This window comes from Nyctibius grandis, chromosome 3 (assembly GCF_013368605.1).
Source record: "Nyctibius grandis isolate bNycGra1 chromosome 3, bNycGra1.pri, whole genome shotgun sequence".
Taxonomy (NCBI): Eukaryota; Metazoa; Chordata; class Aves; order Nyctibiiformes; family Nyctibiidae; genus Nyctibius; species Nyctibius grandis.
Genome location: NC_090660.1, coordinates 87,922,021 through 87,948,415, shown reverse-complemented (window position 1 = coordinate 87,948,415; position 26,395 = coordinate 87,922,021). Strand labels below are relative to the sequence as shown.

Sequence of the window (26,395 nt, the reverse complement as noted above, 5' to 3'; positions counted from 1 at the left end):
TTGTGCTGAATTAAACTCCACTCAGCTTTACTGTCTGTGTTGGCCACATACTAAAAAAGTTATGTGCCATGCTGTTATCTATCACAGCTTGGTAACAGTAAAATTGTGCTTTCTCTCAGTAAATTTGCAGATGACACCAAGCTGGGTGGCAGTGTCGATCTGCTGGAGGGTAGGAAGGCCCTACAGAAGGATTTGGACAGGTTAGATAGATGGGCCGAGACCAACGGCATGAGGTTCAGCAAGAACAAGTGCCAGGTCTTACACTTTGGTCACAACAACCCCATGCAGTGCTACAGGCTGGGGGAAGAGTGGTTAGAAACCGGCCCGGCAGAAAGAGACCTGGGGGTGCTGATCGACAGCCGGCTAAACATGAGCCAGCAGTGTGCCCAGGTGGCCAAGAAGGCCAATGGCATCCTGGCCTCTATTAGGAATAGTGTAGCCAGCCGGTCTAGGGAAGTGATCGTCCCTCTCTACTCGGCACTGGTGAGGCCGCACCTTGAGTACTGTGTCCAGTTCTGGGCCCCACACTTCAAGAAAGATGTTGAGGTGTTGGAGCGAGTTCAGAGGAGAGCGACCAAGCTGGTGAAGGGTCTGGAGGGTCTGACCTACGAGGAACGGCTGAGGGAGCTGGGGTTGTTTAGCCTGGAGAAGAGGAGGCTCCAAGGTGACCTTATTGCAGTCTACAACTACCTGAAGGGAGGTTGTAGTGGAGCGTGAGTCGGCCTCTTCTCCCAGGCAACTAGCGATAGGACAAGAGGGCACGCCTCAAGACTTGCCAGGGGAGGTTCAGGCTGGACATTAGGAAGAATTTCTTCTCAGAAAGGGTCATTAGACATTGGAACGGGCTGCCCAGGGAGGTGGTGGCGTCACCATCTCTGGATGTGTTTAAGGAAAGACTGAACATGGCACTTAGTGCCATGGTCTAGTTGACATGGTGGTATCAGGGCAATTGTTGGACTCGATGATCCCTGAGGTCTCTTCCAACCTGATCGATTCTGTGATTTTGTGATTCTGTCTGTTTATTGTTGGCAAAGGTTCCACAAAGTCCTGTTATTTCTCCTTGAATCCACACATAAACACTAAATGGGACAGGACTGAGAATGAAAGTCCTTTCCTGGTTAACACATTTCCCCTAAGCCCATCTGTCACCCTCAGAGCAGTATCAAAGCACTGCTGCTAAGGAATACCGTGAGGAGACCTGGGAGAGAGTACGCTCTCCCTCATTCAAGGAAAACAGAGGATGATCCAGGAATTCCATCAGTTCTGTTTATTTTTAAATAGAATGATTCATATTGCCTTGCAAGTATATCAAGTGATTTACAGAAAATTGTTTAAACAAGAGCAACAATTATCCCCTTGTCTCACTACTAAGGATTTTTGCTTTCCTGATAGAATAGAGCCACACCACGTTTGAAGTTGCTTGGGGTATATGAGTGAGAACCTCTTAAAATATTAAAAAAAAATAAGCCATTATTATTGTGAAAATGCTAATAACTGAAGTAGTTACTCTTTAGAGTCCTAATTTCAAATACGGGTTAAAGTTGATTGGACTAGTATATTATGTGTACATATATTCACTTTATTATTTTTTGGTAGCTTCTCTACAACCCAATAACAATGGCTGCAGCATCCTAAGACACCGGTTGAACTGATGCCACAGAAATTGAAATGGATGTGAAAGAGGAACTGTCAGATCTGAACACCTTCCAGATGAAAACACTTGGCCCAAACTGAAGACAATGGCTGCTTAACAGATTGCTTTCAAAAAGCAAAATATATATTCATCTTTTTCTCATTCAACCAAAAAAACTTTCCTTATCTGAAAGGAGAAGATTCCTTTGACTAGGAGTGAAAAATCAGATTTAGATGGTTCCACAGATTGGCAATGAAGAACATTAGGCCTCCTAGCAACATTCCTCAGCACCCTTCGCATGCAGACTTGGCTCTGTATTCCAACTGCCTTCTATACGTGGCAGTCATATACTTCAGGATATGACTGTATATGGAGTCTGTGTCTGTCAGCCCTGAGTAGTAGGTGGTCTGAATCGCTCATTACTCTCATGCCATCGGATTTGGGGCAGCAAGTTAAGCAGTGTGAACAGAGCTCCCAGACATGCAATCAGAAGAAAAAAAAAACATTATCTTTTGTGCTCAACTCTTGAACAGTTCTTGCATCATTTCCTTTACGTACAGTGAACTGAGATGCAAGCCCTCACACAAGCCCCTAGAAATTCTCAGGGGGCTGCTCTTCCTAAGCGAAACACCATGGGACGTTCTTTTGCCATCTGAAAATAGCCCCTTCTTATTTTTATAAACAATTTTTTCTACCCCTTTAAGAAATCACTTCGGTATCTTTCATGCAAAGATCTTTGTCAAATGCTTTGTAATTATTTGTATTTTGCCTTGGCTAAAGCAGTGTGCTAGAGAGAATTTAGCCAGGCAGCAAAAAGCTTCAATTTAGGGATGGGGGTTGTGTTTCCCCTCATTAATCTGCTTCTGAGGTAAAAAATGTTTTCTGCAGGAAAATGCCTCCGACAGCAAGTTTATATGGTTCTGTCCCTGAATGTTCCTTGACTGCTTTCTTCTTTCTTTAACAAAGGCTGTAAATCATGCGTCAAACTTCTGATTTATTTTTACAGCATTACAAATGCAATGCATTTCATACAAAAGATCATTCACAACATCAGTTTTAATATAGCACAACTACTTTAAGACTGTACCTCCTAAGAATTTGTAAGAAGCCGCAGGTATATAAATGCCTTCATCTGCATTTTCAGGTACTTAGGGTTGAAATCACTCAAACACAGTCCTAGGTATGACATCAACTGCAAAAAGTGAAACTTTTGATGCTTACTGATTTTTGCACATGAAGAATTTTTTCATTATACAAAGAGTAAGCACTAACTACTGTATAGACAATTCATATCTATCAGCCCTCACAGACCCTGCCTCATTTCTTTTTAAGGGTGTTTCTTTTTCCTCACACAGAAGGCCTTGTCTGTGCTTTGAAACTGCACCAATTCAATTGTGTTAGTGTAGTACAAGCACACAGGTTAGACAGAAGTGTTTTACACCCACGCAAATACTGTGATACAGGAAGGCCAAAGTGTAAGGCTTTTCCATACTAACAAAAATCTACCTATGCAAGAAGTAGTAGTACTACAGCTATAAATGCATATTAATACAGTTGTGGATGTGTATACCCACATATACACACGTAACTTGCAAAACACATACTCAGCAATTTAGCAGCATTATCTGTCAAAAATGGCATGTCCAAATTCTCACCTTCATTACAGGGGTGGGGTGACTTATGTTAACGTGCAAAGATTTTGACCTAACTTTCCAACTTCAAGAAACTGTTTGCAGGGATCCAGGCTGTCACCTCTAGATGCCGACTTGCCCGTAAACCCTCACTTATAGAATCATATAACAGTTTTGGTTGGAAAAAACCTTTAAGATCATCAAGTCCAACTGTTAACCCAGCACTGCCAAGTCCACCACTAAACCATGTCCCTAAGCACCACATCTACATGTCTTTTAAGCACCTCCAGGGACGGTGATTCCATCACTTCCCTGGGCAGCCTGTTCCACTGCTTGATAACCCTTTCCGTGAAGAAATTTTTCCTGATATCCAATCTAAACCTCCCCTGGTGCAACTTGAGGCCGTTTCCTCTCGTCCTATCACTTGTTACTTGATTCACCAAAGCCAGAAAAACGGCCCAGCTCCCGAACAAGGCCTTCAACGGAGAGCCCGTGCGCGGCGGACAGAGGGACGGCGCCCAGCCTGAGAGGGCTGCAGGCCGAGGCAGGTTTCCCCGGCGGAACCGCAGCAGAGGATGGCGCCTCGGCGCCGCCTCCTCCCCTCGCCTCCCCTCGCCTCCCCTCGGCGCCCCGAGCGGGGTCGCGCCCGCCGCTCCCCTCAGCGTCAGCACCCACCCTCCCTTCAGGTCCCCCTTCCCTGACACCCTGCCCCGCCCCGGCGGCGGCGTGACGTCACTTCCACCTGGGGTCGCCCGCGTCTCCGAGTGCTTCCGGCTGCGCGTTTCCAGGGTAACGCGGCGCCCGGCTCCCCCGTGAGTAACGGCCGCCGCCCAGGGGCCCGGCCCGCCGCCTCCCATGTCGGCGGCGCGGTGTCGCGGCGCTGCCGGTACCAACCGGGCGTCCCCAGGGAAGGGCTGCGGGGCCCGGGGGCGGCCCCTCCTCGCCCCCCCCGTCTGCCGAGATCTGCCCCGCTGCGGTCTGGGGGTGGGGGGAGCGGCGAACGTGTCGCGCCCCGTCCCAGTAACTCCGCGTGGCTCCTCGGGCGGCCGTGCTAGCCGGGGAGGCACGGGTGGGCCTGCTCGTCCGGGAAGGGCCTGCAGCCCCGGAGGGGCGGCGGGGCTCTTGGGAGTCCCGGGGCACCGCCCGTCCCCAGGCCTCCGGGGTGGGTAAGCGGTGCCTCAAGGGTGTCCGGTGCCCGCGGCGGAGAGAGGGGCCGCTGGGAAGGTGCCGGAGCCCAGCAGGAGGGCGGCGATTTTCGCGTGGTGGAGCTGGGCAAAAGACCCTTTCGTGTTCCCTTGAGATGGATGGAGGCGGGGGCCTGCTGGTGCCCGCCCTGAGGGGGGAAGGTGTGTAAGGAGCACCCCCCGCTCCGCTGCCCGGCAGAGCTGCGGTGGTGAAGGGAGCGGTGCCCAAACCAAAGGGCACAGCACTGAGACGTCTGTTATCAGTTAAACAGTTTTATCTTGGATGGGACCACATATGGGGAAAAGGAATGGTATAGCCACCATGCTTAAGTTTGTTTGTTATGATAAACTCAAACAAGTACTTAATCATTCTATCGTAAATTCTCTGTGCAGCTGGACTCAGTGGGACTGGTTAACGTCAAGAGATGTCAACTCCCCCCCTCGCTGGGGCAGGCATGCCGCCAGGTGCTTTCTCAGGGACACAGGCTCAAGCAGCTAGGGAGGTAAACACAGCTTCTCTCTGTCGGATTGGCCAAGAGACTGTGCAGGACATTGTATTTCGAACCATGGAAATCTTCCAGTTACTGAGGAACATGCAGGTGAGAAAAAACTTTTTCTTTTTATGGTCCTCAACTTCCCATGCTTTTACCACCAACTGCCAGTATATGTAGGCACAAGAGATAGCTTAGGGCATTTAAATATATAACTCAATCAAACTGCTTTGAAAAAGGGGATTGATTGGAGAAGTGACTACTACTCTTAATATATTTCCTTACTCCTGTACATTAAGTGAAGATGGAGAACATTCGGAAATGGTGAATTGTTGTTGCCCCCACAATAAATATACTCTAAATACACTTATTGTCTGTGTTTTCCTTTATGAATAGTGAAGTCTCTTTATATGCGTTTCTCTGTTCTTGTTAACATCTGGGGAGTAATTTTAAAGGAATTTTCACTGCTCTTTTTCTGTAATATTTTCCACCTAGAACTTTTTGACATTTCATTTTGTTATTAAAGTGGACATAATCCTTATTTGTGGCTACTTACCGAGAAAACATACAAACGTTTGTTGTGTTTCTCTGTTGAGGGCAGAAGATAAATAATCACGCCCATTCCCTCTGTATTCTCATGACTCTGGCAGTTTCATTGTGTAATTATCTTAGGTATATGTACTTAGAGTTTGCTAACTGTGAATTCGCTTTGGTCATGTCTCTGAATTGTGACCTGGGTTGAGACACAAAGTCTCAAAGTCTAATACTCATTACAGATAACAAGTGTCATGCTTAAGCATTTTGAAGACACTGAAAAGAGTTACAGAGGGATTGACAATGACCGAAGTGTAGAATACCTGAAGCTGTTTGACAGCGGTGATTTGGCATATCAGATAAGCAGATAAAATACAGAATTTTGCTGATAAAATAGAAATTTCAATGACTTCTGTGGGGATAGCGTGATTGTCTTATTTTAGAATGTACAAAAACCCCTCTGATTTATTTTAGTTTATTAATAAAGGAAATTTAGTGTAATATTTTTAACATTTTGGGGTTTTGGTTCTCTAAGTTACCGAATGGTGTTACTTATCATACTGGAACATATCAAGACAGACTGGGAAAGCTGCAGGAACATCTCCGTCAGCTATCGATACTCTTCAGAAAACTGAGACTAGTCTATGACAAATGCAATGAAAACTGTGCTGGGCTCGATCCTGTTCCCATAGAAGTAAGTACCTTTATTCATCTATAAATTATGAATCAGAATAACCACTATCTGCTTAGCATATTCTCCATTCTCCTGAGTTGCAGGAGACTCTTAACAAGTTTTAAATGAGACTGGAATTGTTCAGTGGACTGAATTCTGTTTATTATTTGGAGCTTGTTGGAAGATTTTGAAACTTTCACGTTAACATCAACAATTCTTACCGATTGAGAGGGACCCAATTTTGCAATCAAACTTCATTTAAAATGTTAACGTTTTTCCTCAGGCTTCTTGGTAGATTCACCAGTTTGCTTCCATTAGGAAAGAGAGAGTCAAAACAGTCAGGGCAAGTTTTTTTTTAAAGAGGTTGTTATAGTGGGAAAAAGTCTGCTTTAAGCTCTCACCTGCCAGCCTGGCTCCTGGAGTGATATGCATTATTCCTTTGCCCTGGCCATCAGTCTGTGCCTCCATAGTTCCCTTTTGCAGCTACCCTTAACCTGCTGAGCCAATATGAACCAAATCTGAGTGTGCAGTGGTGATGGAAAAGTGAACAGCACAAGACTTGCAGGAAGTAGGATTGGCCAAAGTTTTTCCTAATAAAAATGCTATTCCTAATGAAATCAAAACTTCGTTTTTCCCCCTCATAAGTTAAGTTGTTTCTAATTCCTAGTAATACTCTTAAAGCCTGTTTTGTGTTATGATTTGAGTTACTACAGCTCTATATTAACCAGAACTGTGAAGTTCTTTAATTACTGACCTCTGGATTCTCTGGCAACTCTATTAATGGACTTCTGATTGTCCATTGAGTTTTAATCATTTAAGCATTATATTTTGTCTTTGAATCTCTTCACTGAATAGGAATAAAGAAATGAAGGAGTCCATTCTGTACAGTCCATTCTAGACTACTAATCTACTTCTGTCAGCAGTCACTGCCATGTCTTTCAGAGAAAGGTATTCGGAAACCTTAGAGCAAGCGAGGGAGTAAGATGTAAGATAACTTCCCAATTAAAAAAATATTTTTTTTTTCTTGGTTTGTTGACTTGTGTGCAATAGCTCAATACTTGTGTCCAATCTAAAAGCTTTTGACATGTCTTGTTTTCACATACGGTTGGGATGAGGTGGGGTTGGTCTTTTTTTTTTTTCTCCCCCACAGTTTTTTCCTTTACCAGGATGAAAAAGAGAATGTGAGTAGTCCTGTTAAGCTTTTTTAATGCAAGGTCTCACTGATACTGTACACACAGCAGAGTTTTGTGTCAATAGTTGGAATTCTTTTTTCTTTTATCTACTTAGTCTTGTCTGCTCTGAAGTTAATAGAATGCCTGCCTCTTCATGTTTTATTAGTTAGGGTGAATGAGAATGGCACACTGTTTCTCTTGGATCAGTTTTCTTAAATTCTTATTTCAGCTTTTCAATAATAGTCTCAATCATATTATTTAATGACTGACATTCTAACCGTATCTTTAAAGAATATCAACAAATCTCTTTTTTTAAACAGTCAAGAGAAGTCAGTAACTACTAATATTTCTACTACTATATATCAATTATTATTGATATGAATGTTTTTGGTTTTTTGTTAATGTGTACTAGGTATGTGTACTATGTGTAATGTGTTCTATGTGTAATAGGTATTCTTATCAACTTTCTGTTAACCAACATAGCAAAGCATGAGATAATTGTGAAGCAGATCTGGCTACAGAGTTCTCTAATTCATTAAACTTCCTCCTTCATTTGTGCTAGGTGTATTCTTTGCTTCTCTTTTTTTTTTTTTTCTACTAGCTTTTCTGAAAGATGGGAGGTTTTCAAAGGAAATGTCTGCTTTGAGTGGTACATCATTTTTCCATCAGAGAGAGAAGGAGTTTTTTCCAAGAGTGTTTAGCAGACACACTACTTCTTTATGGTATGCAAGTGTAATAAGATGTTAACCTTTACTACATTTTCATGGCAGAGTTTAGTGTGGTAGTTTTTTCCCTTTTGATAAACTTAATAAGAATGGCCTACAAAAATTTTTGTATAGAAGGAAATCAAATTTTCAGTGGGTTAAATCAAAGTAAGTTTTCCATCAGAATGCTGAAGGATGCTGCTGAATGCTTTGTGTCAGAAATAGTGCAGCCAGCAGGACTAGGGAAGTGATCATCCCCCTGTATTCGGCGCTGCTGAGGCTGCACCTCGAATACTGTGTTCAGTTTTGGGCCCCTCACTACATGAAAGACACTGAGCTGCTGGAGCGAGTCCAAAGAAGGGCAACAATGCTGGTGAAGGGTCTAGAGCACAAGTCTTATGAGGAGCAGCTGAGGGAACTGGGGTTGTTTAGCCTGGTGAAAAGGAGGCTGAGGGGAGACCTTATTGCTGTCTACAACTACCTGAAAAGAGGTTGTAGCGAGGCAGGCGTTGGTCTCTTCTCCCAAGTAACAAATAATAGGACAAGAGGAAACGGCCTCAAGTTGTGCCAGGTGAGGTTTAGATTGGATATCAGGAAAAATTTCTTCACCGAAAAGGATTGTCAAACATTGGAAGAGGCTGCCCAGGGAAGTTGTGGAATCACCATCCCTGGAGGTTTTTAAAAGAGGTGTAGATGTGGTGCTTAGGGACATGGTTTAGTGGTGGACCTGTCTGTGCTAGATTAAAGGTTGGACTCAATGATCTTAAAGGTCTTTTCCAACCTAAATGATTCTATGATAATATTACACCCCAACCTAAGTAACAAGTTAATATGCATGCAGTGATCAACTTGCTCCCAGACTTTTAAACTAATGTCTTCTTGCTCATTTGCATCAATTACTAGTCCTTTGTTTGTCTGTAATGTGTATGTGAACAAGGATATAATTTTGCTATCAACTTTAGATTTTCTCAGTTCAGGACAGAAAAATCAGAAATAAACTGTAGACTTTGTGGATGTATGTTATATGTAAAATGTTACAGCTTATAATTGGTTTTGAATAAGATGTTAGTAGCTTGGGAGTGTTCTGACACAAAGGCATGTATTTGTTTTGTATCTAGTATATTTACTGATTTTTTTTATTTTTTTTTTTTTTAGGAAGGGAACATGCATTAATATTCATTTAGAAATTCTTTATCAAAGATTTTTGGCTCTGTAGAAGCTTACAAAAAAGATAGTACACTATATGCCTGAGGAAATCACAGTGGGAAATTCTGATGGAAAAACTCCTTTTAGGTAACTGTGGGCCTGGTCTTAAGAATAGCCAAACAGAGGCCCACTAAAACAGCAAGTCATAATTAGGATATTAACCAAGTAGCTATGTGTCACAGTTTAAAGCTGGGCCAGCTATTAACCAGGTGGCAGATGCTCTCTGTTAACCCTCTCCCCCCCACCTAAGGGAAAGGGAAAAGGGAGAGAGACTTATGGGTTGGAAAGTTAAAACAGTTTTAATAAACTATAATAATGAAAAAGAATATAATAACAATAATAATAGAAATAACCAAATATATACAAATATGTACAAAACCAAGATCAAGAGCTTGGAAATCCTCCTCAGGCAGAGTTGCTCCCCCCAGCACAGGCAGAGGGGAAAATGCAGTAGCTCCCCCTGCCATCACACCTGCAGGCTTTTAACTGGAGAATTGGTAAAGCTGGTACCAATCAGTGGAAGACAGGAGGGCCCCTCCCTCCTGGGCCCCACCTCCAGGAGGCAGTGGGTTAGTGATAAATAGGAAAGTGAGAATGACGTGTATGGGATGGAATACCTCGTTGGTCAGTCTTGGGTCACCTGCCCTGTCTGCTCCTCCCTGCAGGTGCAACCCCCCTTCGGCTCTTCACTCATAAGCAGTGAGGAATTTAGCAGTGACCTTGGTTTCTTTAAGACTAATTGGCCTGGTTTGGGCCAAACCAGGATACTATGTAAAGCCAGTCATAATTAGGTTTAGTGTATCACCAAAATACTTTATAATAATGATAATTTCATGTTTGTGGTATTTCATAATGTGGAATAGTAAATTTTAAAATCACAGTCTACGGAGTTCAAGAATACAAGGATTACCTGTGGTAAACATCTTAAAATGTAAAGACTGGGTTCTGCCTGCAGTTGTGAAATTGCTTAGGTGTAGGCATGGTGTTATGTGGGATTGTGTCTTTTTGAAGCACATCATTTTCCTGGAGAACTGACTGAGATCATTGCAAGGCCTTTTGGTTTGAGGTGATGAAGTAAGCCTGTCTCCACTTCCTCTTGGCAAGTTTGAACCTTTGGAGAAAATGGTAGTACCTTATGTATCTCCTGTATTTGGTTTCTTTTTTTCTTCGTTTTTTTTTTTTTTTTAGCTCATGTTTCTTGTCTTCACAGCAACTTATTCCATATGTTGAAGAAGATGGCTCCAAGCATGATGATCGTGGTGCTGCGAGTCAGCTTCGTTTTGCTAGTGAAGAGAGAAGGGAAATCATGGAAGTAAATAAGGTAACAAAGTTGATAGTAATTTGTGTAAAACTCACTTTGTCATTACAATGATTAAATTTCTAAATGCAGCATGTGTGATGACTACAGTCAAACTTCGTAATAAATACTTCTTGCATGTAACTATAGAGAATTACCTTTTAGTAAGCAATTTTTTTTTATCTGAACCTCTGGCTGTAGAGTTTAGGTTTCCTGGCAATTTTAACTCGTGCCTCTTTTTAAACTGATATATATTCTTCTGAATATAGTGTATTATGTTTATGCTTAATGCACTAAATATCAGATATATCAGCAGTACAGATTGAGGTGAGGTGCCTGTTGAACTTAATTCTCTTCAAAACTTACCTCAGGCATTAAAAATGGGTATTGAATATCAGATGTGTAAATTCTATCACAATGATGTGAGTTGGTAAAGGCTTTTCAGGGCTGATTTCTGTATTTTGACAGTTTGAGGAAGACCGTTCATTTTATTAAATGTAGCATTTATTGAATGCTTGACACATTCGGAAAAAAACATACTACGTATGATAAAGATGGTGTTAAATTTTCAGTTTGAGTGGTAGTATGCAATTGAGTACAATTACTAAAGATGGATTCAAACCTGAAAATTAATATGCTGTAGTAAATGCTAATATAATATTGAGATTAAAAAGACGTAGTTTTACCAGACCACAATTTTGAACATTGTTTCTTCAATCTGTAAAGTACAGAGATAGAATTAATTAAATATTTCTGTAGCTGTAATGTCTGTAAATGCTTGGTAAAAAGGAGGCATAATCTACAAAAATAATTGAACAAAGGAAATAAATGAGTAAAATATTTCTTTATGGAGACAATAATTGGTGGATTTTCAGCTTTTAAAATATTTCCGATATTTTGATTTGTCTTCAACAATCGGAGATGTACCAAATTTTTCATAACCCATTTATTCAGAAAAATGCATGCATGTTGTGCAGGAGAAAATGAGGATTACGTGAATTTAGAAAAAAGCGGTTGTCAGCTTTCCTGTTGTATTCTTTCTGTTCAGTGCTGATGTAGCAGGGTTGTATATATTATATTGTATGTAATGTTGTACTGTGAATTTATGCACATGTATTTGCAATTCTTAAGCGTTAATAAGCTTAACTGTCCGTATTTGCTGTGGTTTTGATAGTTTTATGACATGTTTTTGCCCTTGTTGTTGTACTTGTATGCTAATATGTTTTTAAGCCTCCTTGGTGTGATCTTGTGAAAAAAAATTCATAAATGTTTATGATGAGTTCTAAACCTTAAAAAGGTTGATGGTGTTACAGGCCCGTTGGTAGCAAATTGGTAATTAAGAATGTACCCAGACATTCACTTAAATCTGGTCTGAAATCCTGTATTTATACTTCAGTGCCTAGACCTAGTTACCAGATTTTCCACAGTAAATCTTCAGAAGATAGTTGAACTTTCTCTAGTATTTTTGTGGACCTATATTTACTAACTCCTGCAAAAGAAATTTAAACTTTTTGGTTTTGAAAGTGCACTGAATTTTTTCTCTTGCCTCTCTCCAGCTATATAAGCACAACCACTACCACTTTCAAAGCTCAGATTTTAATACATTACAGAATAGGAAATGCTTTGAGGTTTTAATGACTAGAAATAAAGAAAATCCTATTTTTGCAAAGAAAAATCACTAGAATCTGGTTAATTGGTCTAATTTCTGACACTGGCTGCTGGGCTCAGATAGCCCTCTCTGGTTCTTAGCTCTCAGTCCTGACAGCTTTTCAGTCTTCTGTAGTATGTAACGTCCATCTTCAACTCAATTTTGCTTAATTTATTTTAGCAAAATTTCAGTAATACAAAATGTTGATATAAATGCTCTGACAGAGAAACCAACACGACAGGTGAAGAAGCTTTGTATATTCTTGACCCACTATCTTTTCTTCCCTCAGCTGGTTGTCCTGCTCTCATCTAGTCCTTTTTGCTGTGATAGGCAGTATTTTTTCAGTACCAAAAAAAGCACTATTGCAATAACCCAATATTTTGACACTATTGAGACATTTCAGTTCTGAGACTCCTTCAATATTGGACTTACCTTTAGGTCAGAAAGTTTAATGTGCTCACCTTGTCTAAGAAGTACTTGTCCATTAATTTAAAATATAGATGAGTTCACAAGGTAATGAATTTCTGTCCTAGCAATTCGGTAATAGATAGCAATTGTAGGTTTAAATAAAACCTATTAAGCTTAAAAACAAAAGGGATTTTTGCCAGCATTAAGAAGAGTACACCATTATTATAAAACAACCAAACAAACCATTTATCAAGCACTGACTACCTCTACCTTTTGTACAAAACAGTTCTCTCCTGCAGTTCCCAAAAATGTTGTTTATTCCTTTTATCTGTATTTGCTTTCTGGTGTTGTAAACTGTTGAGGTGGTTGACTCTTTTCTGGAATAAATAATTTACTGTTCCAGAATCAGTTTAGCATTTGCATTGGCCTACTAATACAAGTCCTGATCCAGTTTTCACTAAATATAATTACTATTTGCAAAAATTGGAGGGTGTTACCAAAATTTCCTTGCTTGTCTTCATTTTTTTTTTGAGTCTTTAATGTTCTGTCTACAGGGTTTTTACCTTCTAAGTGTAGCACGATCTGTAATATTTTCAAGATGTCAGGCTCACCTTGGGTCTATGGTCTTGTAGTACATTTGACAGGACTTAGAACAGAAAATATCAAACCACAGACTGAGAACACTTCAATCTGTGTTGCTGCCTTATCAGCAGTTTTCTTTACTGCTTGTTTTTAGAAATGGAGCAAGTACAGCTTTGGATTTTTAGATGCTGTAGGTCTGGTTTCAAATGAATCACTTAGGAAAACCATCGCATAATTAGTAGTCTTAATACATTTGTGTGAAAATGAAATGATGTGAAATAGCATGAGGACATTCCAGGGGACCCTTCAGAAAAGAATCGTGTTTGATATTCTTAATTAATCTTTGCTAACTGGTTAACAGTGATCTTGCAAAGAGAGGAAAAGGCAATCTACATGACAGGCTTTTAAGTTAAGCTGTTATGAGCTTAGCTCTGAGCTTTTTTGATAACAAAACCACTGTGCACTACAGCTGATGTCGTTTAGGGAAGTAGTCCTTAAAATGACAGAAATTTGCAGTTAGTCTTTGTCTTTGGAGAACTTTACCTGAAAGGTACTTTTGACTATGCTGAAAACCTGCATTCCTTTTAAACTTTCACACTATTTGCATGTATTTTTAATTTGTTTTGCATTTGTAGAGTCCTCTTTCACCCAAAATGTGAGTGTGCACCAAGGAACACTTTAACAAGAGGGGAAGAATTGTTTATTTGGACACCTTCTCAGCAGATTAATCTGCACTGGGCGTAGTTCCATCCTGTTTTGGGTACCCAAACTGGCTCTCTGCAGTGGTAGAATCATAGAGGAATTTAGGCTCAGTAGGAGGTCTGGCAACTATCTGATTCAACCCCCGGCTCAAAGCAGGGCCAACTATCAAAGTTAGATCCAGTTGCTCAGGCTCATATCCAGTAGCATTTTGAATATCTGCAAGCATGGAAAATCTACCCTTTCTGGGCCCTTCTTAAGTGTTTGTCAGCCTTCACTGTGAAAAGTTTTCCTAATGTTACATTGGAATTTTCTTTGTAACTTGTGTCCCCTGCCCCTCCTCCTTTTGCTGTGTACATTCAAGAAGAGTCCAGCTTTGTCTTTTCTATTGCCTTCATTAGGTAGCTGAAGACAGCATTGCAATCCTGCCTCAGGCTTCTCTGCTTGAGACTGAACAAATTTAGCTCTAATCATCTTGGTGGCCTTCCACCACACGTTCTCTAGTATGTTAGTCTTTTGTATTGAGCCCAAAATTGGACAATCATTCTCCAGAGCCAAATAGAGGAAAATAACAATTTCACTTGACCTGATACTTTTGGAACTCTTGCTAATATAGCGCAGTGTGCAGTTAGTCTTCATTGTTGCAAAAAGATCCACTGCTGACTCATGTTCAGCTTGTCGGAAAGTTTTGAAAAGGTCCTCAGGTCCTTTTCTGCAAATCTGCCTTCTGTTCAGTCAGCCCTCTGCCTGTGCTGTTGTATGAGTTTATTCTGTTTTCAGATGTAGGATGTTGCTTTAATTGAAGATCCTGAGATAGGTGTTGGCCTGCCTTTCCCACCTGTTGAGGTCTGTCTGAGTTGCCTGAATATATTGACCTCTTCCCCCAATTTGGTATTGTCCACAAATATGATGTTTTGATATGGTGATTAGCTCATTAAGTGTGGATAAGTCATTAATAAATATATTAAGAAGATTGACCTAGTATCAATCTTGAGAAACACCAAGAGTGACCAGCTGCTACTTGGTCTTAATACTGCTGATCACAACATTTAGAATCCAGTAGTCTAGCCAGTGTTCTATCAATCCTATAATCCACCTATCCAAACCACATCTCTCCAGTTTGGCTACAAGGATACTGTGAGAGACTGTGTTAAAAGCCTGACTAATATGAAGGTAAAGAAAATCCCCTGCTCTCCCCTTGGCCACACAGCCAGTCATTTCTCAATAGAAAGCTATCATGTTGGTCAGGCACAACACATCTTCGGTAAATCCAAGATGACTGTTCCCAGTCACCTTAGCATTCCTGTGTCTGACATGACTTCCAGATGGATTTGCTGCATAGTCTTTCTGGGGTCTGGGGTTCGGCTGACCAGCCTGTAGTTTCCATAGTTTTCTGGATCTCCCTCCTTGCCTTTCTTGAAGATGAGTTGAGATGTTTCCTTTTTCATCAGGAGCCTCTCCCCATCTCCAATAGAAAATTATGTAGAGTGATCTTGTCATCAGCCAGTTCTCTCAGCACTCAGATGCATTTTATTCCATATAATGAAATATTTCCTTTTCAGTTTCATATAAACTGTTTCATGCGAAGTTTTTCATGTAGCTTCCTATATCAAAACAATATAATAGTTACAAAGTTGAGAAAAGTTAGGAAACGCCAAGCTTAAAGCTGTCCCTGCAATCCCAGTTGTCCCCTTTTTGTCCTCATCGAAATGCGTATTATACAACCTTTATTACATTATCACACTTGGTTCCTCTTCTTCCCCCTTGTCCTCCCCCCCCCCCCCCCCCCCCCCCCCCCCCCCCCCCCCCCCCCCCCCCCCCCCCCCCCCCCTTTCTTTTCTGGAAGAGTCCTTGAGCGATTCTGCTTTTGCTGCAGACTAGGCAGTATTTAGATTGAATCAGTATTGTGATAAATAAGATTATAAGAATCCTGGTTTGTGTATTGTGTAACCTGCATAAGGGTTTTGAATGAGCAGGGAATCTGGGAATGAGAAGGAAGGGTGTAATGTGAGTAGTAAGTAAGTAACTGAAGGCTGCTCTTGAGAACTGGATTTTGTGGTCTCTGTCACAAAATGTCTGTGGTAGCTGTTCATTCTTCCCCTTACAGTTGGTGATAGCTGTCCTTTGAATATGTGTGAAGCTGTTAAAATATGAAGTTTAGTGATGGATTTGAACCTTAGATGTCTCTGGACAAAGTTAGTAGGCACTCCAGTTTTATCCATAGTGTTTGCCATCTATAACTGAGGCTCATACATCTGTGTGATTTTCGTGTTAAGAATGGGGATGTAACGCTGAGGGGTGTGGTGGAGAAGCACCTTGGGGAATGGATAATTCCATTACAAGCTACATAGCTTAGAGAATACTCAGTAAATAAGACCTCAGACTTAATCATTGAATGATAAATGATTGGTATGAAGCAAACACCCACCTATTTTAATGAACACACTTACTCTTCTTTGAACAACAGAGCAGTGAATACATGCAATTGCTGTCTGGTTCAGTATGTGAAAAGCACTGAGCATGCAGTGGAGCACAGGCTGTCACTGGTGCCTCTGCTTGTTTAGGAACGAGAGTTACTCGTGCAGAAGGAGCAGTTTTCCTTTCACCTGTCAAGTGAGGAGGGAGGCAGAAAACCCAGTCTTTCATTTCCAGTAAGAATAGAATCACAGAATCACAGAATCAACCAGGTTGGAAGAGACCTCAGGGATCATCAAGTCCAACCGCTGCCCCTACACCACGCTGTCAACTAGACCATGGCACTAAGTGCCATGTCCAGTCTTTTCTTAAACACATCCAGAGATGGTGACGCCACCACCTCCCTGGGCAGCCCATTCCAATGCCTAATGACCCTTTCTGTAAAGAAATTCTTCCTGATGTCCAACCTGAACCTCCCCTGGCGAAGCTTGAGGCTGTGCCCTCTTGTCCTATCGCTAGTTGCCTGGGAGAAGAGGCCAACTCCCACTTCACTACAACCTCCCTTCAGGTAGGTGTAGACTGCAATAAGGTCACCTCGGAGCCTCCTCTTCTCCAGGCTAAACAACCCCAGCTCCCTCAGCCGTTCCTCGTAGGTCAGACCCTCCAGACCCTTCACCAGCTTGGTCGCCCTCCTCTGGACTCGCTCCAACACCTCAACATCTTTCTTGAAGTGCGGGGCCCAGAACTGAACACAGTACTCAAGGTGCGGCCTCACCAGTGCCGAGTAGAGAGGGACGATCACTTCCCTAGACCGGCTGGCTACACTATTCCTAATAGAGGCCAGGATGCCATTGGCCTTCTTGGCCACCTGGGCACACTGCTGGCTCATGGTTAGCCGGCTGTCGATCAGCACCCCCAGGTCTCTTTCTGCCGGGCCGCTTTCTAACCACTCTTCCCCCAGCCTGTAGAGCTGCATGGGGTTGTTGTGGCCCAAGTGTAAGACCCGGCACTTGTTCTTGCTGAACCTCATGCCATTGGTCTCGGCCCATCTATCTAACCTGTCCAAATCCCTCTGAAGGGCCTTCCTACCCTCCAGCAGATCGACACTGCCACCCAGCTTGGTGTCATCTGCAAATTTACTGAGGGTGCACTCAATCCCTACGACTAGATCATCTATAAAGATATTGAACAGCACCGGCCCCAGAACTGAGCCCTGGGGAACACCGCTAGTGACCGGCCGCCAGTTGGACTTTGCCCCCTTCATAGAACAGTTACGCCTGTGAATGACATCAGGAAAAGCTGCATTTATTGAACAATGTGTATGCTAATGTTTAATTGCACAGCAGCATGTTAGTGACGAATACTTTTTATCCATTTGAAAAGATGTTATAAAAATATGGATATATGAATGTATTATGATGGAAAGTGGACCTTGGTATCAATTGAGTAGCCATAAGTTAGAACATTACCTGGCAGCTTTAAGAGAGTTTGAGCAAAGTGTTAAGGCTTTTTTTCTATCTTTTTTTTTTTCTTGCTGTGTGCGTATAACATGTAAATCTCTTTTTTTTTTTTCCTTCACTTTTATAGTCAAGAGAATGTTCTTCTACCTTCTTACTTCAGAGATTTCATTATGAAGGACTCACTTAAAAAAAGAACAGTGTAAATTGCTAGGGCAGGCTGTACTTTTTCTTGCCTATCACAAATACTGTGCTTCTGTAGAAGTTTCTTGGATTTGACATACATGGAAAGGCAAGAGGCCCTTGCCACCTTCATAAGACTTTCATCACTTCCTACAGCAATTTAATGGTCAGAAGGAGTAACATGCTCATGAAAAAGATGATGATGCAAGTTCTCTCTGTAGGAGAGTCATAATCAACAAAGCAAACATAATTGTTTTAATTTGGCTGACATTTATGCAAGTAAAGGTATTATTAATATTTAATGCTTTATTAAAGCTTAGATGTACTTCTGGCCTGTATTGTTGCAGGTCTTGAACAGAGCAGGTGAAAACTGTAGCTGGCACAGCATTCGGGAGAATGGTCTTTTATATAAGATTTTCAAAATGGAAACACCTTTTTTTTTTCTTAAGCAGAAGTGCCTGTACAACATAGGCAAGTACTTTTGATGTTTTTACAGGCATCAGTTGGAATATAATCCTACTCTTCCACAGTGTTTACAGTTATCTTTGCCTGAAGAAGGGACTTGTAACAAATGGGCTGAGTGCAGCATAATGACTCATAGTGATGTTTAGGTTTTAAAATGTGAAAGATAGATGAGCTTAAGATGAGGAGAGAGACGGGAACAGTGTGCGAAGGAAAGTTCTGATACATCTCTGATAGAAGGTTGTGCATTGGTCTAGACAGCACTGATGTCAAATGAAAGTGAACCAAAAATGAGTTTAAGTCAAAAACTGATTTCAGTCAAAGTTGAAAGTACTGTGTCCTACTGAACCCCAATCTTTATGAAACAAGTTGTCATGATTTAAAGCTGGGCTGGCTATTAAACAGATGACAGATGCTCTCTGTTAACCCTTTCTTTCCCCCAGAAGGGTGGATTTTGTGCTTCTTTACATGTTCTCATAAATGTCCTACCTGACCTAAGCCTACTAAGGTCTCATTGGTTACTGGAAGGTGCAGTCCGTGCCAACTCCATTGCGCTGGCCATAGTACTTGCAGTGTCAATCAAAATGTATAGTTACTCACACTGAAAATTAATATCACCAAAGAAGACCCGTTAGGATCAGTTTTCAGTCAGATCACTTTTCTGACAGAGAGGGACTAGCAGAAACATGCCTGTCAGCTATAAGGTGAATTTAGATCTTTTAAACTGCCTCATATAAGATAGCACAGGAAATTATCTTAAAACAGATAAAGTCAGAAGCTGTAGCATGTATGTAGGATGAAATACCTTTTCTTGTTTCATACAACTGTTAATCCTGGTAAGCAGTTCAGAGTTCAACTAAGTCATTTCAGTAGAAGGAGGAAAGAGTGGGAGACAACTTGCAAGCAATCTGTTCAAACAAAAATTTGTCATTGCTGCAGAAGCTGCTTCCAGAACTTGCTTGTTTCCCAAGAAAGCTATTTCACCTATCTTTCCAAGGTTAGACCTGAGTTGAGATGTTCTTACTGGCTCAGCAAAATCTTAAGCAGAGGCCAGCACTGCCAGTGGTGCAGAACATATTAATTATGTAGTACTTTGTGGTGTAGACCACTGCCTGTCAAAGATCGGTAGCAAAGATCACTATATGCATTTCAATTAGGAGACCATGTTCTCTGAACCACATTTTTTCCCCTCTTTTTATTCTTTTTTCAACTTAGCAGTCCAGAGATGGTGCTTCATCTTAGATGTTGTTTTCTGTCTCTGGAAAAAGTAGAATAGAAGAGCTAAGAAAATAGCTCTTCACTGAAGACAAGGATCTAAAATTATCCTCAGATAAATAAAGTAACAATTTTATCCTTCTTGTCTTTAGAGATGCTTTGAAAACAAATGAAATCCAATTTTAAGGTTCCCTTGTCTAGCATCAAGTAAAGATCAAGCAATTTACAGTTTCATAACACTTGCACAAGAAATGAAAACAGTCTTACAGAATGAGTCTTTTGGGAGTAACTTACGTAAAATTCATGTGAGCATACCTACATAGCAGTATTTAACTGCAATTAGACATGGATGGAGAGAGAACACAATCTGCATATCAGAGGTTAATGGTTCTTTCTATCTGTGACTGGAATAACCATCACTAACTGTTCAGCCTTGGTGTCTATTGATGAAGGCTTTAAAAGATCATAAAATGGCATGCCCTCAGTATCAGCGAGTGACAGCTTGCATTAAACTAGTAGTTTTGATGTAACATTCATTGATATCTCTAAGATTGAATGTTGAGGATGGCAAACAGAAATATGTTTAAAAATGCCACAGGTATGAACATACTTGTTTATCTCATCCCTCTTGTGCTTTCTCAAGCATCAAGATCTTATATTATGAGCTTTTGTAGGGACACACTTGCAATTCTGTCATTTGGATGCTGTGGTAACTACACGCTTCTCAGTTTTCTCTCCTGTTTTTAAGAGCTGGATCTCTGCTGTATATCGTGAAGTCTTAGATTAGCAACTGGAAAAGAAAGAAGCATTAGATAAGTGCACAAAGTTAGCTTTAAAATACTTTTTAGTCTGTCAAATGCTTGATTAGAAATTCCAAATAAGTGCACATGGACTGTCCTACTTCTGTTTTTACATGCTTCTCAGGAGTCTGGAAGCAAGTGTTGTCTCTGCTTCCATGGAATGTGTCCAGCAAAGCCTGTGTTCAGGAATATTTCCATTACTCAAAGTACTATGTTCCCCATGTAATCTAAGCCTAATTACCATATTACTTCAGACCGTTTTTAGACGTCTGAAGTGAATAGACTTCCTTTTTTTTTCTCTGGACTTCTTTCCCAGCTGACCAGCTGGGCAACCTAAAAATAATTTGTATGTTGTCCACATCAAAATTCAGGAGACTGATTTTCAGGATATTCCTTCTTTTGTTGCTTCTTTTTATCACTGTTCCAGTTACTTTGGTCATATTACTGATCTGAGTTATCCTTTTAATGTATTGCCATTTATGTAGTGCGAATAACAAAGTTATGTCAAACCTGAAACCTTTGGATAGTTTGTCCTCTTTTGATGGTAGCAAGTCTTTCCTGTGCTTTCACTTTACTTGGAACTCTGCACTTCCCTAGTGAGTAAGTAGTTTGATCTCTAATGTGGGAAGGTTGTCGTCTTGTCCAACTGGAATGAAATAAAGGACTTAGGTTGTTGTTAACAATACACAGTAACTTAGTTCTTGACAGCTTTGATTTGAGCAGGAAAAAGAATAAAACTGACAATAAATGTGTCTTATTGTGAAACATGAAAGGTTAGGGAGACTGTGCAGTGTCTTAATGCACTGATCTTTTTTCTGTAAAGACACAATTTTTAAGTTCTGGTTTCACACACAAATAAAAGCAAGTTTGCTGCTTTTCTGTTCCTTCAGATGCTTCTGCAGTTCACAAAAATGAATACACAATTTTAAAGAATTCAGCACGATTGGGAATATCTGTTTCAAGACAGGATCCCTTAGCACATCAGGGCTGACCTACATAGACAGAAGGGCTGGAAAAGCTTGTTTGGCTTCACCTGTACCTTGTGCTTTTTTCAAACTTCTACTGTTAATCCCTCATTTTTCTGTGCACCCAAGTTATACAACATATTCACATAAATTTACCTGTTCCCTGAACTCTTTTGGTCCAAATTACCAATTCTTTCTTCCTACACAAAGTCCCATCGTTTGGACTTTGGAAAGAGAGGATCAATCCCCACAAGCCTCCATTTTTTGAAGGGATCAAGTGTTTTGATAAAAAGACTGCTGTGAAAAGAAACAGCATTCCCCCTCTAGTGATGGTCCTTAACTTTTGAGGCTTTCTTGTATTTTTAGAACGTGCTTTAAAGAGGATATATGATTCCAGTAATACTGCTCACAGACAACTGAGAAAAAGATCCATATAGCATTTCATAACACTGTAACTGTTGTTGAATTTCTGAGTGCGCTATTTGAATTGATCACAAAAAAACTTCTAATAAACTCTTCCCACAGAAACTGAAACAGAAGAATCAGCAGCTGAAGCAGATCATGGATCAGTTACGGAATCTCATTTGGGACATAAATGCCATGTTGGCAATGCGGAACTGAACAAGGAAAATCAAAATTTGTAACTGGAAAAGTTACAAATTTGTTTGAACATACTTAATTTCTCTAAGAAGTAACATGTTTTCCCACAACCATATTGCAGTAATGTTTGAACAGTCTTCAAGATTAAAATGTTGATTTTTTTTTTGTAATAACTTAAATGGTGTTGGCTTTGTTTTTATAGAAGATTCGTCCTACAGGTTTTAGCTGAGTGATTCACTTAGGCTGAATATAATGCAACCTAAGTAACTTACAGTAATAATTTGGAATGCTATGCAAATGGGGGTTTTTATAAATGAAGTGTTTCTGCATTTTTTTATGATACAATTAACACTGAACAAAAGCACGTGTTTGCATGCCATTCTGCAGTGCAAACCACCTCTACAGACAGGAAGAGCTGCAATACGGAAGAGTCACTCTAGTAAGCTGCAGGACCAAAATAAGTGATCGGATAGTACAATGCAATATGTTTCCTCATTATGGGAACATATACTACAGGCTTCTACACCATATAAGTTCATCTTATTCCATATCCTATCACTGGATATATGTTGTATTAGGTAATCAGAGCAAAATTCAAAAGCTGCATAAAATTACCCCTATATCCTTACAGATATAATTACGTCTCTTTAAGTGAAGACTACATATATATATCCTCAACATTAACTTCTGTAACTACATGTTATACTTTCTTGAGTACTGCTCCAGCTATTGAATGGTGTAGTATTCCTATAGCATTATGTATGGTTGGAATACTTTGTTTTGTTTACCAGAATGCACTGAATAAATGCCTCATTAATCTTTTCCCTATGACTGCCAGTCCTAGAAGACTTTGGAGTATATGAGCAGTTCATTATTTTGAATTAATCATCAACCTTCATCTTTCTTTGTTCTGCCTCTGGTATTCCTCACAATTTTCATTAGCCCTGAAAATGTTCTTAATAATTTTTGTTATCCACAGATGCTGCCAGTGGACTATGTGTCTCTTTTTCCAGATGAAAGAATATGTAAAATAATACTGTTTCAATACAGATCTGTAGGGCACTCTAGTGTTAATATTTGTCAAGTTGAAAACTGACCATCCTTACAGTTTGCTTCTTGTGTATTACTTTTAACTCTCATTCCATGCCCAGTCAGATTCCTTAATAATTTTGCGTAAAAGATTTGCTCAGAACCTTCTGAAGAGTCCAGGTAAATGGTATCTTTTTAAAAGACATCCTTTTTACAATATGGGTATTTGATACTGAATTCTCATTGATTTGAGATGCATGGTTTAAAATGATATACTGATTTGTTGTTCTACCAGTCTTTTTTTTATTTTGTTTTGTAGTAATTTCAACCCATTTGCCTACTCCTTGAGGTGAAAAATCACTGGCTTGTAATAGACCTGATCACACCTGGTCAACGATATATGACTTTCCCCTGAAATTAGGTGCAACATAGTTACCTTTTATTTCTCCTTTTGAAGGCTTTAAATCTAATAGATGAATGGATGCCCAGTCTTATAATTGCAAATAGAGTTAGAAAATGTTCATTTTGATTAGTTTACCCAGTGTTGAAAGTGATATGTAACTATGACAATACCTAGATGTGAGCAGATGTCAAAACAAATAAGGTTGCTTTCTTTTCTCCCGTATTACAAATGGAAGAGGGGATAGGTCACTCAGTGGCAAAGCTGGAAGCAGGACTGTTCGTTTCTCATTTCGATTGACCACTATGGCAGACTTGTTGGTCGTTGGTCAGGAATAATGGTTGATTTCTGCAGCTGTGAAAGACATTACTATTTTGTATTATAAGTGAAGACAAAACAGATCAAAATTTTGAAGAAAGCTGTTGAAAAGGAGACGAAGACTGCAAGTGGAGATCTTGTTGTTTACTTAAGATGCAGGCACATTTTTGTATCTGCAAGGTGTAGTGGCACATTTCTGTTTAGTGTATGTATAAGCATGTATCCAGCCTAGAAGTAGTATTTGAAGTGGATTTTGAAATGGTACCAAGATCTTAATTGTGAGTCTAAAATTCTCAGTACTTAGTATTTTGTTCTATTTTTAGAACAATTATGGAAAATGGAGATTAGTCTAGACTTTACTGCCTGTATACTATGTATTCTTACTAAATGTCTTTAAAGTTTGTTGACTTTTTTATTGCATATAAGCTGTGCAGAAGTAACCTAAAATGTGAATAAGAATGCAAATATTGCAAGTAGATGTCTGGCCAATACAATATTCAGCTTACTCTGTGCAGCTGCTAGCAGTAGCCAAGGTTTATACTACAATTTTTCATCTGGGAGAGAGGAGAAAACACTTTAAACCACTACCAGACTAGATAGCGCAGTAGCTAAATTGCAAAGTGCAGACATTGACAGAGTTGTAAATTATCACAGTAAATACTGTCAAAACAGGAACTTTGCAAGGTGTTGGATCAAAACCTTTGGCTTACACAGATGAAAGTAAGGGTAGTGAACATAATTCATATGCTACCACATCCATGAATAAGTGTAGGATTTGGCCAAGAAGATGACAGTTTTAAGAAAAGTGGCAATTCCTTAGCTGTGAAACACTTTTAAAGGAATTACTGGGCATCAACATGTGCTGAAATTTCATACTTTAGTTAATGCTAACTGAACTTTAACTGCTGTCTAATGAAATGGCACCAAATGAAGTATTTACAAATACCAGCAAGGCAATACCAACACAGATGTTTCAATGTTTTGTTTATATATCATTGACTATTTCTGTATTTATGATTAGACAGAAGCTGCTTAAACACACTGACAGTCCCAGGAGCAGATACCAGAACCTAAGATGGTTCCATTTTTGGAATATAAAAATATTTGAGAGGGTTGGAGTTCTTAGGGCTCTATTTTGCCCAGAGACGACTTGGGGCAGTGGAGCTACGATGCTGCATACTTTGTAGCACGTTTGTGGGAACACCCCACGTTAACACATACTCTCAAAATGAAACCATTAATCCAGCACCTTTGTAGACTATATAACAGATTTTGAATGTTCGGTTCAGTGTCACTACACAGAAGATGCCTGCTAGGCATTATGCAAAGGTCCAAGGTTTTTCTTACATGAAAAGACAAGAGTGTGGGAACAGATTTATGCCACATTCAGAAAAGATGCAAGGAGTTTATCTTTCCTCTTGTCTTCCATAGAGGCAGCAAGGCCTCATCCAAAGTACTCTAATGAACCCTGACCGTTTTTGTTGTCCTGTAGAAAAAAACCTGCTCTGATTATAGTATTTCTTACTGATGGAGAAATTGGAACTTGTGCACAAGTGCTACTTAAATTAATCACTGTAAAGAATGGATTTAGGTGGAGTAGGACAAGGATTCTGCTCTCATAGGAACCAAGATTTCATTGGTGTGCAAGATGGCTGCACAAGCCAAAAAGACTACAGCTGAAGGATGACTGATAAGTACTGTGGAAAACAGGACACTCCGGATGTAGATTTGAATATCTGAAGTTAAGAAAAAACATCAAAAAAAAAAAAGGTACAGTGACACCCAAGGACACTGTGAGTGAACTGAGGTTTACAGGGGATGGATTAGTTTAATTATTTTGTGCTAACAAAGGAAATGGGGAATTATAAAGGAATTTACAAATACATCAGTGCAGAAAAAAAATATTTGGGGAAGAAAGTGAGCAGTTTGCTCACTCTCCTCATTTAATAGTAAGGAAGACTGATAGGGTAGAGCATCAAGGCTTTAAAAGAGAAGGTTTTTTTGCTGAGTTGGAAGGTTACTCTATTTTTATACATAAAAATAACAAGCTTGCTGATATGTATTGCAGGATATTAATGATAGTGACAAAAAATGTGTACCAATGCTAGGTTTTATTTAGGAAAATGTAATGGATAACTGGAGTGTAAGAGGTAAATAAATGTAATATAGTGAAACTTCTGTCTTGTCTCATCTAACTTCTGTGTAAATTTTAAGGATTTTTCCTACATTGCATAAGGGACTCATTCTGGCATCTGTTACAACACTACACAACAAATAACACTACTAAAAGCTATTGTTTGTATTGATGTGAATGTAGTCAGAAGCAGAATACATGTTTTACAGCACTTCTCACTGGACTAGGTCCGGTAAAGACCGTAGGCATATTTGAGGCAGAGACACGTTTTCAGGCACGCACTTAACTCTGGGAGCGTCTCAGCTCCTTGTAAGCCTTCGTGTTTGACTTGCAAGCTCCCTAATCGCTTAGAGTTCTGCTTCTGCACATGTTCCCAGCAGCCGACGATACCCGATAATCACTGCTGAGGCTGTACAAACTCTGTGATTTTTATGCCCAAATCTTATAGAAGGCCTGATGTGCTAGGCCCTCTTTGGCCCCTCATGCTCTCACTTTCCCTTCTCAGCTGACTGCCCCTACTACAAACCAATAGAGTAATGTTCTTGATTAGAATGG

General features: G+C 40.2%; 1 protein-coding gene across 1 annotated transcript; it reads left to right on the top strand.

The window, feature by feature from the left end:
• Window positions 1-3,995: 3,995 nt before the first annotated feature.
• On the top strand, window positions 3,996-25,852 carry MED30 (mediator complex subunit 30). Its single transcript, XM_068396504.1, has 5 exons — window positions 3,996-4,076; window positions 4,842-5,047; window positions 6,009-6,167; window positions 10,439-10,549; window positions 21,885-25,852. The coding sequence occupies exons 2-5, from the start codon at window positions 4,874-4,876 to the stop codon at window positions 21,978-21,980; spliced, it is 540 nt and encodes a 179-aa protein (XP_068252605.1). The 5' UTR covers window positions 3,996-4,076; window positions 4,842-4,873; the 3' UTR covers window positions 21,981-25,852.
• Window positions 25,853-26,395: the final 543 nt, after the last annotated feature.

Coding starts and splice junctions, on each gene's coding strand:
- MED30 (XM_068396504.1), top strand. CDS start 4,874: ATGTCAACTCCCCCCCTCGCTGGGGCAGGCATGCCGCCAGGTGCTTTC. Junction 6,168..10,438: donor TCGATCCTGTTCCCATAGAA/GTAAGTACCTTT, acceptor TTGTCTTCACAG/CAACTTATTCCATATGTTGA. Junction 10,550..21,884: donor AAATCATGGAAGTAAATAAG/GTAACAAAGTTG, acceptor CTCTTCCCACAG/AAACTGAAACAGAAGAATCA.